Source organism: Amphiura filiformis, chromosome 15 (assembly GCF_039555335.1).
Source record: "Amphiura filiformis chromosome 15, Afil_fr2py, whole genome shotgun sequence".
NCBI lineage: Eukaryota > Metazoa > Echinodermata > Ophiuroidea > Amphilepidida > Amphiuridae > Amphiura > Amphiura filiformis.
In genome coordinates this window covers 28,098,478-28,116,395 of record NC_092642.1, presented here as the reverse complement: position 1 = coordinate 28,116,395, position 17,918 = coordinate 28,098,478, and the positions used below count along the sequence as shown (strand labels likewise).

Sequence of the window (17,918 nt, the reverse complement as noted above, 5' to 3'; positions counted from 1 at the left end):
AGACACTGTCACAGTCAGGTGTCACAACACTCGTTCCCAAGCGGCCTCTTGGGCCTTCCATTCTGGGACGTCCTTAAGGGAGGTGCTCGACGCAGCAGGCTGGAAGAGCCCCACCCCCTTCCAGTCGTCCTACCTTGAGGACGTCCTCGCAAGTCGTTCAGCTGTAGGTACTTTTTGTTGTGGTTGAGCGGAGTTGGCACTGCGTGCCCTCCTTACCTCTCACGACTTTCTTCCACCTCCTAGCTCTCAGTGGTATTCTGTGCATAGATCAGGTCGTGGGAGGTAAGTAGAGGTGCGCAGTGTATTCCCTCTCAGAAGTGAGAGGGACATACACAAGCGCACGAATACCTCCCACGACCTGAGCCCTTCCCGCGTTTTATGCGTTCCACCCCTCAAGAAAGTCATACGTTCTCACGTAGAGGGTCGCAAGAAACGTGTGTTGGTGAGGGCGATATCTCGTTAGTGTTGGGCGATACCAACACCTGGGCGTTGTCATCCCCGTTCTCCCGGGGGTGCCAAAACCTTTTTCTGTGGTACAGAGGGTTTCTTGTGGTCCCAAACTCTCACTTCTGAGAGGGGAATACTGCCGCTTGCCGCTTTGCTGCTCAGACAACGATTTTATTGCACTGTGCAGCCGCACCAGAAACCCCTACAGTTACCAGTAGCAAGCCGAGATATCAATCGCCGGGATCAATCGTAGTTTGCCCAAATCGACAGATCGCTAGGTCTAGGAGTTGAATTTAATTTCAAGCCAACTTGGAGCTGCGCCACTCTGACGTACCGTATGCCCGAGAGGGGGGACTCGACTTTGGAAGTGACGGGGATGTGTGGACGGCAGTTCGAAACTAGGGGTCTTTCGGGAGAGCCAAGACACTGAAAAAAGGGGGGTCTTTCAGTGATAAGCCCCCCCCCAAAAAAAAAAAAGGGGGGTCTTTCCGTGAGACTGGGGAAATCTGACCAAAAAAGGGGGTCATTCAGTGAGACTGGGAAAATTTTGAGTCAAGATATTAAAGTTGATAAAAAAATTTCAAAAATTCATCATAATTTGAAAATTTGTTGAAAAATTTGGAAAATTTTCAAAAATTGTAGGAAAAATACTGAAAAAACGGGGTCATTTATAGACATTGTAGATTTTTTGATAAATTAAAATATGTTATTAATCATGATGAATACATTCAGTTGAACTCGAAATTATACTATACTGATTTATTACATCAAAATACTAGTAAATGGTTATGAAAAAGTTTATATAATTATATTAGTGACAGTAACAGTAAAGGCTTATTATTGAATGCAACATTATATTATAATGACACTTCAATACTGAACAATTCTGATTTTAGAATCAATCGCGAAAGCTCAAGTTAAAAATCGACTATATACTTTGCATTTTTGACAGGACTTTGACCGGTGTTGCGAGTCGTACTGACTCAAGGCCAAAATCACCTTTTACCCGAACTCACACGAATGCACAACACAAAATTAATACACTGTTTGATTAAGCTAACAAAATCTAAGTCTTTAAATGAAAACAAGTATGATTGGTACATATAACAACAATATTGCATATACAATAAAATCACACAATCAGTTTTATTCTACCAGTACTTTAATAACCAGCGGTCTTCTTGTTGGTGATCCTAGAGTTCTTGCAATGTTCTGGACGACTGATGTATATATCCTTATTCACTTGTCCTGAGTAAATCAGCGAAGTCCATTGTACACTTGCGTTTATAAATATCCTTGCGTATGAAATCCTCACACGAAAATGATGATGCTTTCTCCAATCACTTATCTTTTTGCGCTGCTTTCTCCAAAATATATCTCCTTGCGCTGCTTTCTCCAAGTATTTATCTCCTTGCGCTGCTTTCTCCAAAAATGGTGTTTCTTTCACCAATCACTCTTTTTCCAGGGAACAGGTTTCTTTAACACAGCTCCGCTGCATTTGACAGATGTGTCGTTTTCATGAACTCAGCAAACTCCAGCAATTCGACAGAAGAACTTTAATCTTTAATTGATGAGGAAGAGCACATTTTATCATGTTTATGTGCGCACAATCTCCTTCGTTGCTGTATTAAAATTAGTTCAATTATTGGCTATGCAAACTGGTTAAAATGTACTTCTTTTTCGAAGCACGAAGACCATCACACACAATGTGGAGTTTCACAATCTCCCATGACATTCTGTAATGTCCAAACTCAAACCTCCAGCTTTTTATACCAGTACTCATGCAAAACCCACCATCTATAATAAACCATCACTTCATTCACAGATGATGCAATCTTGGGATTTTCCTAGATTTATACACATTAACCTTTCTCATTACATCATTTCCTGGGGTTTTTTTTCTTTATGGTGAAATACACTGAACTGGGGATTTCCAAGTACAGTTCCAAACATAGATCTGACTTTGTTTACAATAATTTGGGGGAAATTCCAAAATGACTTGCCACACCATTATCTTGCAAGTACAAGGGGGTTTCCCATCTCATGAAATACTTTCAGCTTGTAAACAAAGTTAAATAATTAAATTAAATTACTCAGGGCACATCACACCGGGGACATAGTCCCTAACACACACCGGGAACACACACTGTTAATCATACTTGTTTATCAATCCAATGTAACATGTTTAACCGCAAGTGCAAAGCATGGACGTACAAGACGCGCTCATGCACCTAGTACACAAAGCGCCGCACAGTTGTTTACGATGTAGTTATCAATGGTAGTGGCACGTGCCTGGAGGATTTAAACCATAACGAGATCTGGGTGCCCAATCACAAGCCAGATCCATTTAAAGATGCATTACATCATGGCCAATTTTAGTAGGCCAGAAATCCGACAATCTCATCCATAGACAACCGTGTTACACATGCATGCTGCAGTTACTGTCCGCTTTCCTATACACAATACACAGTGCTCTTACCATTGACGCGTGACCTCTACAAATAGCGTACGTTAGAAGTATGGGGATTTGCCTAGTTAACGTCGCTGTGTGAAAAATAACCGGCCGATATTAAAAGTACTCTTCTAAAATTCTAGAAAATATAGTTTTGTAACATGTCCTAAATTTTTAGCTAATTTAGATGTTTGGAAATATGCGTACTTTGGTGTTTTAGTGTATGTTATAGGTAATAGTACATTGCCTAGTTAACGTCGCTGTGTGAAAAATAACCGGCCAATATTAAAAGTACTCTTCTAAAATTCTAGAAAATATAGTTTTGTAACATGTCCTAAATTTTTAGCTAATTTAGATGTTTGCAAATATTCGTACTTTGGTGTTTTAGGAAGGATATGTAAACGACAGATAACACCAAAAAATATGAAGAAATTATTTCCAAACCGTGTTAAGTCAACTATCATTATGTTGTTCATTTTCAAGAATGCTGGTTAAAAAAAGCAGGCCATTGTCTCATTTCGTGAACAAAGGTCCACATACCATTGTTTCCTTGCGTTTCCTTTATAATCGGTTACCCAACTGAAGCTATAAATACCAGCTCATTGCGATACTGCACATATAAAACAGACACATGTGCACAACCAGAGAATATCTGATTTAATCAGTTGAGCTGTTTTCAATGAGTGTTATCTTGGTTTAATAGCTTTTAATGGGGTTTAAGTCCTGCAAAGGTCGCGGTGAATTCTACTGCAGACATGACTGCAAAGTAAGTAGTCCACTTGGGAAGCCAACAAACAGAGGGAGTACGGTGACTAAAAAGATCAGATCAGGCGTGAAAATCTATCAATTGTGCACACATTAATTAAATCAGAGTTTTAAGAGTAGGTCTATGCACAATGGGCAAGTGGACTACGGAGAAGTCTAGGTCATTTAGTGAGAGATTATCAGAAATTTCCCCAAAATTTTTGAAAAAAGGGGGTCTTTTGGTGACAAGAAAAAAGGGGTCATTGGGTGAGAGGGAATTCAGTAAAATAAAAAAGGGGGTCATTGGGTGAGAGGTAGTTGAAAAATGGGGGGTCAATGTGGCCGCACATCCCCGTCACCCACATGTAGGCCCTAGTTGATTTTGTATTAGTGTATGTAGTTTTAAGATTCTGTGCAGCGCCTTGAGGCTGTTTTACATCGTAGGGCGCTTTATAAATCCCATGTATTATCATTATTATTATTATTATTATTATTATTCATACCACTAAATCCGCCTGTGAAGCGGTTTCCGGTAAAAGTTAATCACGACTATAGTCCCAACTTTGCATATGGTGTCATTTTCAGATATGTTATGCAGAATTTTGTTCTGATTAAGATGATATCAAATATATATTTCAAAGTAAGACGTAACTGGACTTATAGCCTAAAACGTGACCCCTATTTTGCACGTAAAGTCTATGGAAAGCTATTTTGTGGCATGTACCCTAAATGATTTCTGGCGGTGCCGAGCACCAACATTGGCTTTCATATTCATCCTGCTGTCGTTCAGCGGGGTGCCGCTCTGCTTGCAGAAAAGTACAAGCAGCGCATGATAAACAAAACCCTTTAAAAAAGGAATGGGGCGCCCAATGTGAGCTTGGACGTGATGGTGAATTCCATGGTGTGTAGATTTGGTATTATAATGACTTTTCTAGGGAAGAGTAGAAGATGATCAAATGCAAGAGAAATGTGTTTGATTGGGGAAGGTGTATGACAGGACCGCTTTGGATGAAATAAATGGGAACTATAGACTTAGCTGTGTTCTAACCCACGAACACAGCCGTGTTGTGACCCCTAATGACATTTTGACCCCAAAATATATGAAAACGCCCATAGACATTGGCTAATGTCAATGCATGAGTGCACGTGGCACCACTTTGCTATGTTACTTATGGCAGAAGGGGCATTTTGAAGATTTTCGTCTCAGACCGGAAGTGACCCCTTAATGACATTTGACCCCAAATAAAAAAATACCACATATGAATTGGGTAACCATAATTCATGTGTGAACATACCGTTACTGTCCTATGTTTTTCTTATCAAATAAAATTTTTTGAAGGTTTTTCGTTTTATACCGGAAGTGACCCCTTAATGACCTTTGACCTCAAACAAAAAAATACCACATATACATAAGGTTAACATAATTCACATGTGCACATACCGTCACTCTCCTATGTTTTTCTTAGCTGATAAAATTTTTTGAAGGAATTTGGTTTTATACCGGAAGTGACCCCTTAATGACCTTTGACTTCAAATCTGTGTATGATTTATAGACATTGGGTAATAACAATTCATGTGTGCAAGTGGCGTCACTGTCCTACGAAATTTGTGGGAGAAGTAGCATTTTGAGTTGAAATCACGTTTTTGACCCCTGTGACCCCTACTTGACCTTTGACCCCACGCATTTTATGTGACATGTAGGAGCATGGTCATTGATGATTGTGACCAAGTAAGGTCAAAATCGGTGTACGCATGTCAGTGCTAGAGCAAATGTAAAGGTCGACAGAAGAAAGAAAGAAAGAACTAGACTTAGCTGTGGTCTAAGACCACGAACACAGCCGTGTTGTGACCCCTTAATGACCTTTGACCCCAAATTCTACGAAAACCCCACAGGCATTGCCTTATTTCAATGCATGTGTCCACATAGTATCACTCTGCCATGTTATTTGTGACAGAAGGGACATTTTAAATGTTTTTTGTCTTGGACCAGAAGTGATCCCTTAATGATCTTTGACCCCAAATTAAAAAAAATCACATATACATTAGGTAAACATAATTCATGTGTGCACATACCGTCACTCCCCTATGTTTTTCTTAGCTAATACATTTTTTGAAGGAATTTGGTTTTATACCAGAAGTATAGTGAAGTGTAGTGTGTAGTGAAGCTTTCGTGTCAATTTGCGATTATGTGGGGTGGGGAAAAATTCTGTTTGTGGGACCTATTATAGTGAGGATATTGCTTTGGATATTGAATATTGTTGAATTTCGTTATGCAGGGGTATATGATGAATAGTATAGAAGACACAAATAAGTTAGCTCCCCTGGCAAAATTTGGGGGGTCGGGGGGTTATCCCCACCCGGGATCTACGCCTATGTTGACCAATAGAAAACGTTAAGTTTTTATAAATGTATAACGTCTGTGATACATATACATCATCTACTTGCTAATACACTGAAAATCAAATAGAGATGAAGGATAAACAAGAAGACTAGAAAAAAAAAAAAAAAAGACACAGTTCACGAATCAGGTGTATACAGTGTTGTGAGTCGGTAAATTACCGGTTAATTTACATGGTAAATTACCGGTAATTTACATGGTAAATTACCGGTAATTTACCGCAATCTTAATTTACCGTGGTAAAATAGGGTAAAATAAGTAAATTAAGTAAAATATGAAATAAAAGGATTTTTTATTAAAACTTCTAATAATATTGTTTTTATTTGTCTGTTTTATAGTAGATGCCCATTTTGTTTGCAATATTTGCACAACATACTTGAAATAATGATTTTGTAAACCCTTACTACCTATAACTGCCCATACTGTACTATATAGTGTACAATAGACTAAAGTAGCAAGTAGAGAAAGTGTCAGTGATTGTGCATGATTCAGCTGATCAACATGTTCATTTACTGCATTTAATTTAACACTCATGGAAGAAATAAAACAACACAGAACTTTCACATATTAAACCAGGCTAATGAAATTATGAAATCACTGAAAGCAGCCCCCTCCCAAGCCCCCTTGATGGTAACCCTTGATGAAACCCAAATTTTGAGGGGTTGATCATGGCTTGACTATGTCATGAGCTTTCTATATTTTATAAACATTTTAAGCAACTGTACTACTCAAAGTAAAATTTTTGTCACAAATATGAGTGAACTTGTGACTGAAGAATGGTTGTTTTGATTTCACATCATTCTGAATATAAATGCTCTTTGTCTGTTTTACCAAAGTATTCCCTGTGTATTTTGGTTAAAACATCATCATTCATTCTACATGTAAGTTGTGATTACCATCCTTGAAGTATAACCTTTGATTAGTTTACTTTTAACCAGATCCAAATATTATGAATGACCAGGTTCATTACCATCAGTCATGAGATAGGTCTACAGTGGAAATTTCAATTGAATGAACACAACCTGACAATTTGTTTGTGTACAAGTTTTAAAAGCTGTGTTCATTCAATTGATATTCCTAGCATAAATGTTCTACCATGAAAATGAAAACGGAATGTAGTTTTCTCTGAAGATGTTATATATAGTCCAGGACTCCAGTGCCAAGTGGTTAGTCAGGCTCTGTGTCCGTGTGTTGTTTAATGTGAGAGAAAGCATTGAAACACTTGCTAAATATGTACATAAATACTACATAACGTTTGTTTCACTTCTTACAACTTCAGCTTTATTTATGAAGCTGATTTCACCTGGAAAGGTATATTCAACAAAACAGGAATGTGTTCAAGTATCTATGTAGCTCATAATATGAAAAGAATTGAATTTGTATCCTTCAATTTTTTACTCTTTTATAATTTACTTAATTTACTTATTTTACCATTTTTTACCGGTAATTTACCGTAATTTACCGGTAATTTACCGCCATTTTTAATTTACTGGTAAATTAACAACACTGGGTGTATAGTCATTTGTTGTAACTTTCCATTTTCATATCTAACCTACTCTGCACTAATCTTACAATAATTCGTGATTTGAGGCATAATGATACCTACATCCTGACTCTGACACCTCCCCAGCAAACAAACGTTCCAAGTCAATTATACAATGCAAATAATAACCTTTGGCCTACTAGAGCTCTAATTAAGATAACATCTAATTAAGCAAACATTACTGGGTACTATGGACCACAAGAGTCTCATCCCAATTGCATAGTCCAATAACCTCAATTACCTAATCATAGTGCAAAATTTGACCTCAAGTTGCAGAGTAGAGTTTGTGTACCCAAATCTTCCAAGGATGAATGTACAAATGTATTAGGGTTTAAGAACTGTTCCCATGATAGATGAGCATGTTGTGGATCCTAGTGTATGGTCAAATGTCACCGTCTATCGGGTTCTAAGACACACGGTAAAACTGGTTGAAGGCATACAAAGGTCAAAGGTCTGGATTTATTAGGTGTTTTTATAAGTCCATTAATTTTGTATTTTAAACAAAGAATATACGCTCAACATTTTATCCCGTGCATATCAGAAAACAATAATAAAATAAAATCCAAACAAATTGTGGTTTTATTTCTGAGTTGGGCATATGGGCATAATTTTAGCAAAACAATTGCGAAGTAAATCTAGCAAGAGTGAAATTAGAAGCTTTTCACAAAGTCATGCCTATAGGGGCGCCCGCCTTGCCTATAGGTGCGCCAGCTTAAGGCGGGCGCCCAAAAAGGCAAGCGGCAGAAGGTATGAACTCAGCATTAGGCTAGAAAAAATTCAGGCCTAGCTGATGAATGCATGAGTTTTATGTTCAAGCATTGATTGCTCCCCATCCCGGCTCCCCATAGTCATAGACCTGTCAGCTCCGTAGGCTAGCAGTTCTACTTCTACATGTAATATAAGTTCTAGTACTAAAACTAGAACTACTCCGAGACACTGTTGACATTGGGCTGATTAGGCCTAAAGCCTAGGCTAAGCTTGGTAATTTGTGTTGTCTAATCATCTCTAGAAAATAAATAGAATAAACCTACCTTCCTAAATTCACATAATGCAAATTACAAGCACATCAGCATGTCTTGTGCAACTTCCAAAATAAGCTTACTTTTATAAGCTTACTTCCCTTGGCCTTGACTTCCTTCTCATGCATTCTACTCTAAAATCATGAACAATCTTTAAAAATTTGCTGTAAACTCTGGCTGTTATCTTTTTTCTTCTTCAATTTCCGAAACAAATGATGATTCTTGAGTTAGAAATCCACTTTCTGTAGGATTTTTGTCCCAGTGCAGTTCATTCACAGCTCAGTGACCCAGTTTTTAGTTTGGTTGTTGCCACTGCCAGTGTTGCCAACTGCATGGTGAGTATGGGCCCAATTGGGTAGGTTTAATAAGTACTGCTATGGCCCTATGGCAATACCAATTTTACATTGTGTATCTGGATCTGGATCTGGATCTGGATGCTGTACTCCCATTAAGCAGGACTAGCCTACATCACATCAGAGGCATGGCACCCAATTTGGGAAACAAATTAATAAAACAGTCCAAGTTGTAAAATAGTTGGATCCATTTGTGAATAATTGGATCCAAGTGTTGATTTATGTTAGATTTTTAAAATCTGTACAAACTATAAGGACTAAAATTCTGAAAACATAATAATGGTTGCAACATAATTTGAACTGTTCATATTATGAGACCAATTTTCACTAGATACTACGGACGGCGGGACGGAGGTATGGACATTGCAAAAACAGTAGCCTATGCCTGGTGGTGGTGGCATAATTATGAACCAAATGGCTTCAATTGGACCTTCATTTTGCAAATGTTTCTAACCACCTGTGTAGACCTATGGATAAACATATCCTTCTTTTTGCTTCTGGAGTTTTCAAACTATTATTGTACACAATAATAGTGCCAAAATGGTCCCCTAAATAGTTTAAATAGGGCCGGCCTTCATGAGCGGGCCGCGAACCCACTGACTGGCTCCCCCACTTTCAAAATAGGTCCGCCGCCGCTACTGTGTGAGTAGGTTGGCCCGGCTTTATTAACCCTACTTACAATAATTCCTTCAGCCTTTGCAAGGCATTCTTCATTAAAATAGGCTCCGTTGTAGAAAGCAATGGTCTTTCCGGTTATATTTCGCCAGTCGAACTTCTTGGGATTTCCTGGTAGCGTGACAAATGTCTGGTGCGGGGGCGAGGTATATTGATCGGCAAAGGCGAAGGTACGACGTCGCTCAGTATTAGAGTGATATCCTGAAGAAATAATAATAATTATTAGTTTTTGTAGGGATCATTTTTTTCCAAACGTATGTAGGCCTATTATAGCAATATTAACACTTCAATATGGCCAAATGTTGGTTAATTTTCATTAAAACAGCCAAAATTAAAGAGAAGAAGCAATTGTCGAAAATTTTGGCAACATAAATTATTATATCAGTATCAGTACACATAGAATTTTGAATTGGTTGACCCAAATAAATTAACCAGCGGTGATTCGGTACCCACCCCCTAAGACGGCACACAGAGCACGCGTGCCACTTTACCCCCGTAGCTACGCCATCGGAAATGTGCTGACGGGCCGTTTCATTCTTATTTTCACGATATAAACTCCTTAAGGGGGTACTACACCCCTGGCAAATTTTGTGCCTATTTTTGCATTTTTCTCAAAAATTATAGCGCATTGGTGAAAATTAAGATATGTATATTATAGGGGCAAGGACTACAACTACTGCACTGAAAATTCAGCAGCTCAAGGCAAGTAGTTATTCATTTTATTTATCAAATATTGGTTTCCCTCATTTTTGACTGTAACTCCACAACTGTTGTCTATGCTGAAATAAAATTTCCAGTGCAGTAGTTGTAGTCCTTGCCCCTATAATATACATATCTTACTTGTCACCAATACCCTATAATTTTTGAGAAAAATGCAAAAATAGGCACAAAATCGGGCAGGGGTGTAGTACCCCCTTAAGGGGTGGGGTATGAACGTTTGGACAGTATTTATTGTGGGGCATTGGAGCACATCAGACATATCGAATTGCATTCTGAATACGAAGAATGTCCTTTTGATATCAAATAATTTTGATTTTTTTTTTAAATTCGCAATGTAATACACAATATGGCAAATGATTAAAAATTGATATTTTTGATATTTAACAGTACTCAAAGTAAACTTTATAAATCTGATGATTCATACTTAAAGTGTAAGAGGCGAAATAAATAAGGAAACATGACCTATATTGTCAAGCATGATACGAGGAATATGAACAAAATTATGAGAGCACCCCCCCATTAAAAAAAAATTAGTTAAAAAATAAAACAAAGAAAAATCATAAATATGTGAAAATGTGCATCATATAGCTAAAATAAAGAAATAATTAAGCGAAGTAAATACAGCATGGGCTATCTTGTCAAGAATGATAATGAGCGCAGTGATATGTAATGTTTTTTAAGATTAATCAGTATGAATAGAGGGTATAAAAGTGTACAGGGGCGAGCCGGCTTTCAGTGCCAAGGCGAACACTTCCTGTTTCCACCGGGACATGCGCTCGGCCGTGGTTTCGGGATGCCTGACCAGAATGCAATTCACGCGTAGTGTATTGGCTTGCTAATATGCTAATTATTCACATTTATGCTGAAATTGTTCCTGTTTTCTCACATAGATTGATAAAGGGACAATATTTGACATTGTATGTAAGTTTGAAGAGAATCCATATCCTAAACCGATAGGGTTACCCCCCTTTAAGGGTATATGAGATATTGTTGGTCGAAGCAGCTAAAAAAGTTGATTTTCATTATCTATATATTATTGAAAAATAACACTTTGGTGTTTTGCAAAAGGTCATTCTGCAAATCATATACTTTGAAAACTTGCTTAAATTATTGTTGTTAATGAGTTATGTACGTTTTACAAAAGTGTTGTTGTTTCAGCCCTCTTTACAACATAACTCAAGAACCACAGGACCTACAAAAGTATATCTGTGATATTTGAATTCTTCTATACGCTCGCTATGAATTGAGCAATGCAATTTTTGCTAAAGCTCACTACCATTTGCAAGATGCTGTGAACTGCATTTTTTTCCTGCTGCTTCGACCAACAATACATCGTATAGGCCTAACCTTAAGTAACCAATATTATATTAAAACCAATTTCGTGTATGTATTAATGAAAGTCTACTTTTTTTAAAACACTTTATTTTGTTTAAATCCTTATGCGTCTGCATGTAAATTAAGGCTTAAACATGTTGATGTCTTTAAAATTATCGGCATGCACTATTAAATCGGCCGTGTCGTGTACGATCACTGTTATCCAAATAATCCAATCGATCTCTTTTTATTAGGCCTATAATGTCATTCAATAATCGACACAGGTATACCGTGCTGCAAACTTTAACACGTGCTATTAAAGGTTTTGACCCCTCTCCCGCTACTGACGAAATGCAATATTATTGCCCTAAAAAGTTGAATTAACTTTGAACTTTTCTTTTTCTTATTTTTATCTGCGCCCGTGCAACAGGGCACACAGTGACATCGCCCCGATATCTTCATGGCAGAAATCGCCATGATAGGTTGAATCCACCGCCACGCATAGCCATTTTATATCGACCTGTTTAATAATTTTGTGTCGTATCATGGGCCCAAGGACATCTGACTAAGGCTACTGACTAAGGCTGACTAATTAAAACCAGACCACCGCCAAGCTACAGTGAAGCCACCGCAATGCATTTATGTGCGTATAAAGCCGTGCCTCCAGACAATGTTAAAAACAATTTACATTCCAACCACAGTAAAGCTGACCAACCAGGATGAGTATACCAATAACACCGGTGCGCCTGGCGTTGATGTTGTCTACAAGCTGCCTACAAGCTACAGTGATGTCAACATGTTGAGTCAAGGTGTGAGTAAGACTGTGAAAAAGCTGTGCCTCCAGACATTGTTGAAATCAATCTGCCTTCAAACCACAGTGAAGCTGCCATGACCAATGAAGATGAGTTTAAGCCTAACAACACTGATGCATCTGGCGTTGACGTCATCAAGCTGCCTACAAGCTACAGTGATCAAGTCACTGTGCTGAATCAAGGTGTGAGTAAAGTAAGACTGAAAAAAGCCGTGCTTCCAAACAATGTTAAAACCAATTTCCCTTCAAACGACAGTGAAGCTGCCATGACCAATCCAGATGAGTTTAAGACTACATGTAACAACACTGACGCGCCTGGCACTGATGTCAACAAGCTGTCGACAAGCTACAGTGAGGTCACCGTGGGGCATCAAGGAGTGAATAAGACAGTGAAAAAAGCTGTGCCTCCAGAAACCGATTTGCCTTCTAACCGCAGTGAAGCTACCACGACCAATCAAGATGAGTTTAAGACTAACAACACTGATGCATCTGGCATTGACGTCATCAAGCTGCCTACAAGCTACAGGTGATCAACTCACCGTGTTGAATCAAGGTGTGAGTAAGACTGTGAAAAAAGCCGTGCTTTCAGACAATGTTAAAAACCAATTTGCCTTCAAACCACAGTGAAGCTGCCACAACCAATCAAGATGAGTTTAAGACTAGCAACACTGATGTGCTTGGCGTTGATGTCAACCAGCTATCCGCAAGCTACAGTGAATTCACTGTGTTGAATCAAGGTGTGAGAAAAGCTGTGCATCCAGACAATATTAAAACCAATTTACCTTCTAACCACAGTGAAGCTGCCACAACCAATCAAGACAAGTTTAAGACTAACAACACTGATGCATCTGGCGTTGACGTCATCAAGCTGCCTACAAGCCACAGTGATCAGGTCACCGTGTTGAATCAAGGTGTGAGTAAGACTATGAGAAAAGTTGTGTCTCTAACCAATCTCCCTTCCAACGACAGTGAAGCTACCACGAACAACACTGACGCGCCTGGCGTTGATATCAACAAGCTGTCTGCAAGCTACAGTGAAGTCACCATGCTGAATCAAGGTGTGAGTAAGACTGTGAAAAAAGTCGTGCTTCCAAACAATGTTAAAACCAATTGGTGGTGTGGCCATCTATTGGCCATCTGCATGGGATAGCATAGTAACAAAGCAACCTGATGGTGACTGGAGGTTTGCTGTGATTACAATCAAAGGTAAAAGAGCAAACCTCTCTATAATCTGTGCATACATGCCTTGCAGAGGAAAAGGCCATGCAAGTGCTGAATATGAACACTACCTTGATATGCTGTGGGCAATCATCAGCAAGTACAGCTCCAAAATACATTGTCATTGTCTGTGGAGATCTTAATGCAAATCCTGTCAACCCTAAGGACTCGCGTGATAAGGCCCTTGCTGGCTTCTGCAGTGATCATGGCTTGGTTACCACCAAGGACTACTATAGTGGCAACTCATTTGTGCACAAAGGTGGCCAAGGGGAGTCAGAAATTGACCACTTCCTTAGTCTTGCATGGCAAGAGGATGTTATTGACTACGTGTATAAGGCCAACCATCCATCCAACACTTCGGACAACCAACCTATAGTCGCCGTAGTAGATGACATACTCTCAGTCGCAAGAGAGAACCAATCTGCCATACCTGTGATACAACGCTACGAATGGGACAAAATTGACTTGGCCAAATACAGGTGTCTTCAAGAAGAGCTCAGCGAGATCCAGGACTTACCCCTAAACACAACTAGTGAGATTGAAAGCCTTTTGATGCATGTTACAAATGCAATCAAGAAGGCAGCCGATGTTAGTGTACCTTCTAAGCGCATTAAGCAGAAGAGACATAAACACAGAGTCTGGTCACCTGAAATATCCAAATGTGTGAAGGAAAACAAAGTCGTTTTCTGGGAATTGAAGAATACCAACACAATCATGGAAGCGTCTTCAGAAGTTGAAATGCTTATGTACAAGATGATCAGAAGGCATAGAAATTCAGCGAAGACTATGTAGTCTGATTTGATGGTTGATGGAGAACTTGTCACCAACCCTGATGAAGTGAGATCTGTATGGGCTAATCACTTTGAAAAGTTGGCTACCCCACAGGATGATGCAGCTTTCAATGACAAATTTAAATCTGAGATAGATAGATAGCAGTGTTGCTGCCATCAAAGTCATTAGTACTTACTTGGCTGGGGCGACTACTACACCCTTTTCTACTGTTGAAGTTACATCTGCTGTTTCAAAACTAAAGAGGAAGAAAGCGTCCGATTTAGAAAATTTGTGTGCTGAGCATATCATTATGGGAGCACACAGCTTGACTCCAGCCCTTGTTATGCTATTCAACTCAATCCTAGAGCTGTCTTACATCCCAACAAGCTTCAAAGAAGGAGTGGTTGTTCCAGTACCAAAGAAAGGAAAATACCTTCGTCTCACAGATAATTAGAGGGGTATAACCATCACATCGATCATCGGGAAAGTTCAGAAGTCAGATAGAACACAAGCAGAGTAAACAACAAAGAGGGTTCACCAAGGGTCTATCGTCCACTAATGCTGCTCTTATTTTGTCTGAAGCCATCGCAGAAGCAAAAGATAACAACAAAGAGCTGCTTGTCGCTTCACTGAACGCCAAGAAAGCGTTCGATGTGGTCTACCAGAACGTAATGCTGCACAAGCTCTTCTTTGAAGGTTTGGACCCCAGTCTATGGAACCTGATGTATAATCAATACCAAGATGCATCAAGTAGAGTCAAGTGGAATGGTTCTCTGTCTAGAGCCTTCAACCTGGAGCAGGGTGTAATATAAGGCAAGGTAGTGTTCTCTCTACAGACTGTTATCGCCAAGCTAGAAAAGTACCATAAACGCATCCTTAAACAGATCCAACACTTGCCAGACCTCACGGCTGATGAAGCAGTATACTTGCTTGATGGACAGATGCCTGTTCAGGCCGTATTAGACAAGAAACGCCTCGCCCTGTTTGGAGCAATAGCCAGTGGCAACAGCATCGAAAGAGAGATTGCCTACATACAGCTCAGTACAAAAGACGTTAAATCGAGCAGTTGGTTCATTATGGTCAACTCTGTTCTTTCCCGATATAGGCTTCCGGATGGTCATACTATTCTTGCCAACCTTCCAAGTAAAAATGTGTGGAAGGAAACTTGCACCAGTGCAATAGATTCTTATTGGTATAACAAGCTTATTGAGGGATCGAAGCACAAAACTTCTCTGCGTTACATCAGTTGGGATTCCAAGAGTTGCCTTCAACCCCATCATGTCTGGACAACTGTAGATCCAAACACCAAGGACGTCCAACGAGCCGCCATCAAAGCCATGCTAATAACAAGGACTTATACTCTTCAAGAGTAGAAGGCCAGGTTCTACCCGGAACAGGATGCTACATGTCCTCTTTGTAAGGAGGAACCTGAATCTACCGAACACTTCATCCTGCGGTGTCAACGCTTACAAGCCACCAGACAAGTACATCTTCAACAAGTACGTGAAGCAGTATCCGCCGCTTATACATATGTAGTATGGAACACTATGCAGACACATGACACCCTACAGCTGATCCTAGATTGCACTTTCCCAGGAGCACTGCCAACACCACCCAGTGGTACTGTCCTGAAAAGTATTGAGGGTGCAACCAGGAGGTTGTGCTTTGCCCTGCACCACTCGCGTGAAGAGATTATGAAAGCACAGTAACAGTGTCGTCGCCTATTTTAGACATATATTTTTGGTGCTTTGGTCAGCATATATATATATTTATATTTATTCTTCGTCAAGCAGATGAACTTTTTTTGATGGACTTTTATGTTTGATGTTTCTTCGCCCAATCCCCCCCTCATCTACCATGGCAACATGGGTGCGTCTACAATAGACGGGATCTACGTGAAGAATTGAATTGAATTGACTGACAATAACCCCGATTAGCCCGGTTGCTTAATTTCTTTCAGCAGCCATAATGGGCCGCAATATATCACTAACCGCATCGTCCGAGGCAAGGTTCATTATTGTCAGGGTTAGGGTTAGGGTCTTATGGTTATGGTTAGGGTTAGGGTTAGGGTTTAGGGTTAGGGTTAGGGGTTAGGGTTAGGATTATATTCGTATTTATTAGTACTAATATACTAGTAATAGTATATTGTGTGTATGCACTTTATTCCGTAATCAATAAGTATCATAAACAAACACCTTTCTGGCACAACGAATCATAGCACAGTCGTGTAGGCATTAGACTATGGATACATAGGTTGTGGGTTCGAACCCCAGGTAAACCTTTGTAGAATTTTAATTCTATCGATTTCTTTTATTTTATTAAGTAAGAGGAAATAATAATGGTAATAAACTCGTGTTATATCTAGCCTCATAGGCCTATAATTACATGTATGTACTACGTGTTATCGCATTGCGGCCCATTATGGTTGCAGAAAGAAATAACGCAGCCCGGTTACTGTCCTCGCTGTGTGTTAGTCGAGCATGGTACGCCATAGGTCATATGGTTTTAGACTACCTTCACGATTGGCCTATACACTGCGCTATACAACTCGGCACATATAAATCAAAATTATTGTCAGTTTTTGACTCAAGACGCAAGCTAGTATCTCAAAGCGCAAACTAACGACTATCATATCTGTTTAAAATATATATCCAAGTGCAACTTGAGGAACCACATCTGGTTTCTTTATACGAAATCATTTACGGGAGATATTCATCATTTTCAAACCCGGTATCCAAAGATTTATCGTCTGAATATCAATCGTGCATAGCACATCCACGTGTATCTTTTTTTCTTTTCTTTTCTTTCTTTTCTTTTTTTTTTGAAGAAAGTTGGTGCTTTCAGCTGCTACGGCTATGTGCACCACCAGCTGTACAAATCTTTCGTAAACAATACCTTTGTTCGATCCTATTCAATACCATGAATTCTTTCTCTGCTTCACTGCACGTTGGCTATGCTATGCTGAACATGTACGGATACTTTTGCTGTATTTCCTCTCGGATGCTTGTGCGTAAATTTCCTTTCAAAAACCAAACGGTGTCTTCTCAGAGCCACACCAGGCCGAATCAGCTGAAGAAGTGGCTATACCGTGGCCAAAACTAAACATGGTCCTCCGAATACGCCGAAATCTTCGCTTCCACGCCTGTTTCCCCATTGCCCAAGTTAGCATTACCCATCCGACACCACGTGGAGGTTTGGGTTGGGTTGCCCGCGAGCAATCACTGTGCCAGCTCTGCGGGCCTTGTCGGACCATCCACGTGTATCGATCCCGTGTATTCATTTCAATGTCTCTTGCTGTATAGACCACTTGGCATGTGACGTCATTGCCCGGCAGTATGCGCGCGCATTATGACAATTTACATTGTTCTTTGCCCTGCAGTGTGCGTACGCATCGTAGTCTGCTAAGGGCATGTGCATTTTAAATCGCCCGCCACATTTCATACAATACAAGAA

General features: G+C 39.6%; 1 protein-coding gene across 2 annotated transcripts in view; it reads right to left on the bottom strand.

Moving 5' to 3' along the window:
• LOC140171452 (uncharacterized) overlaps positions 1 to 17,918 on the bottom strand; it is a 59,125-nt gene that overhangs the window by 28,416 nt on the left and 12,791 nt on the right. For both annotated transcript variants that reach the window (XM_072194719.1, XM_072194720.1), the window contains one exon: positions 9,636 to 9,832. In XM_072194719.1, the coding sequence (XP_072050820.1) occupies positions 9,636 to 9,832 (197 nt within the window). The remainder of the gene's footprint in view (positions 1 to 9,635; positions 9,833 to 17,918) is intronic.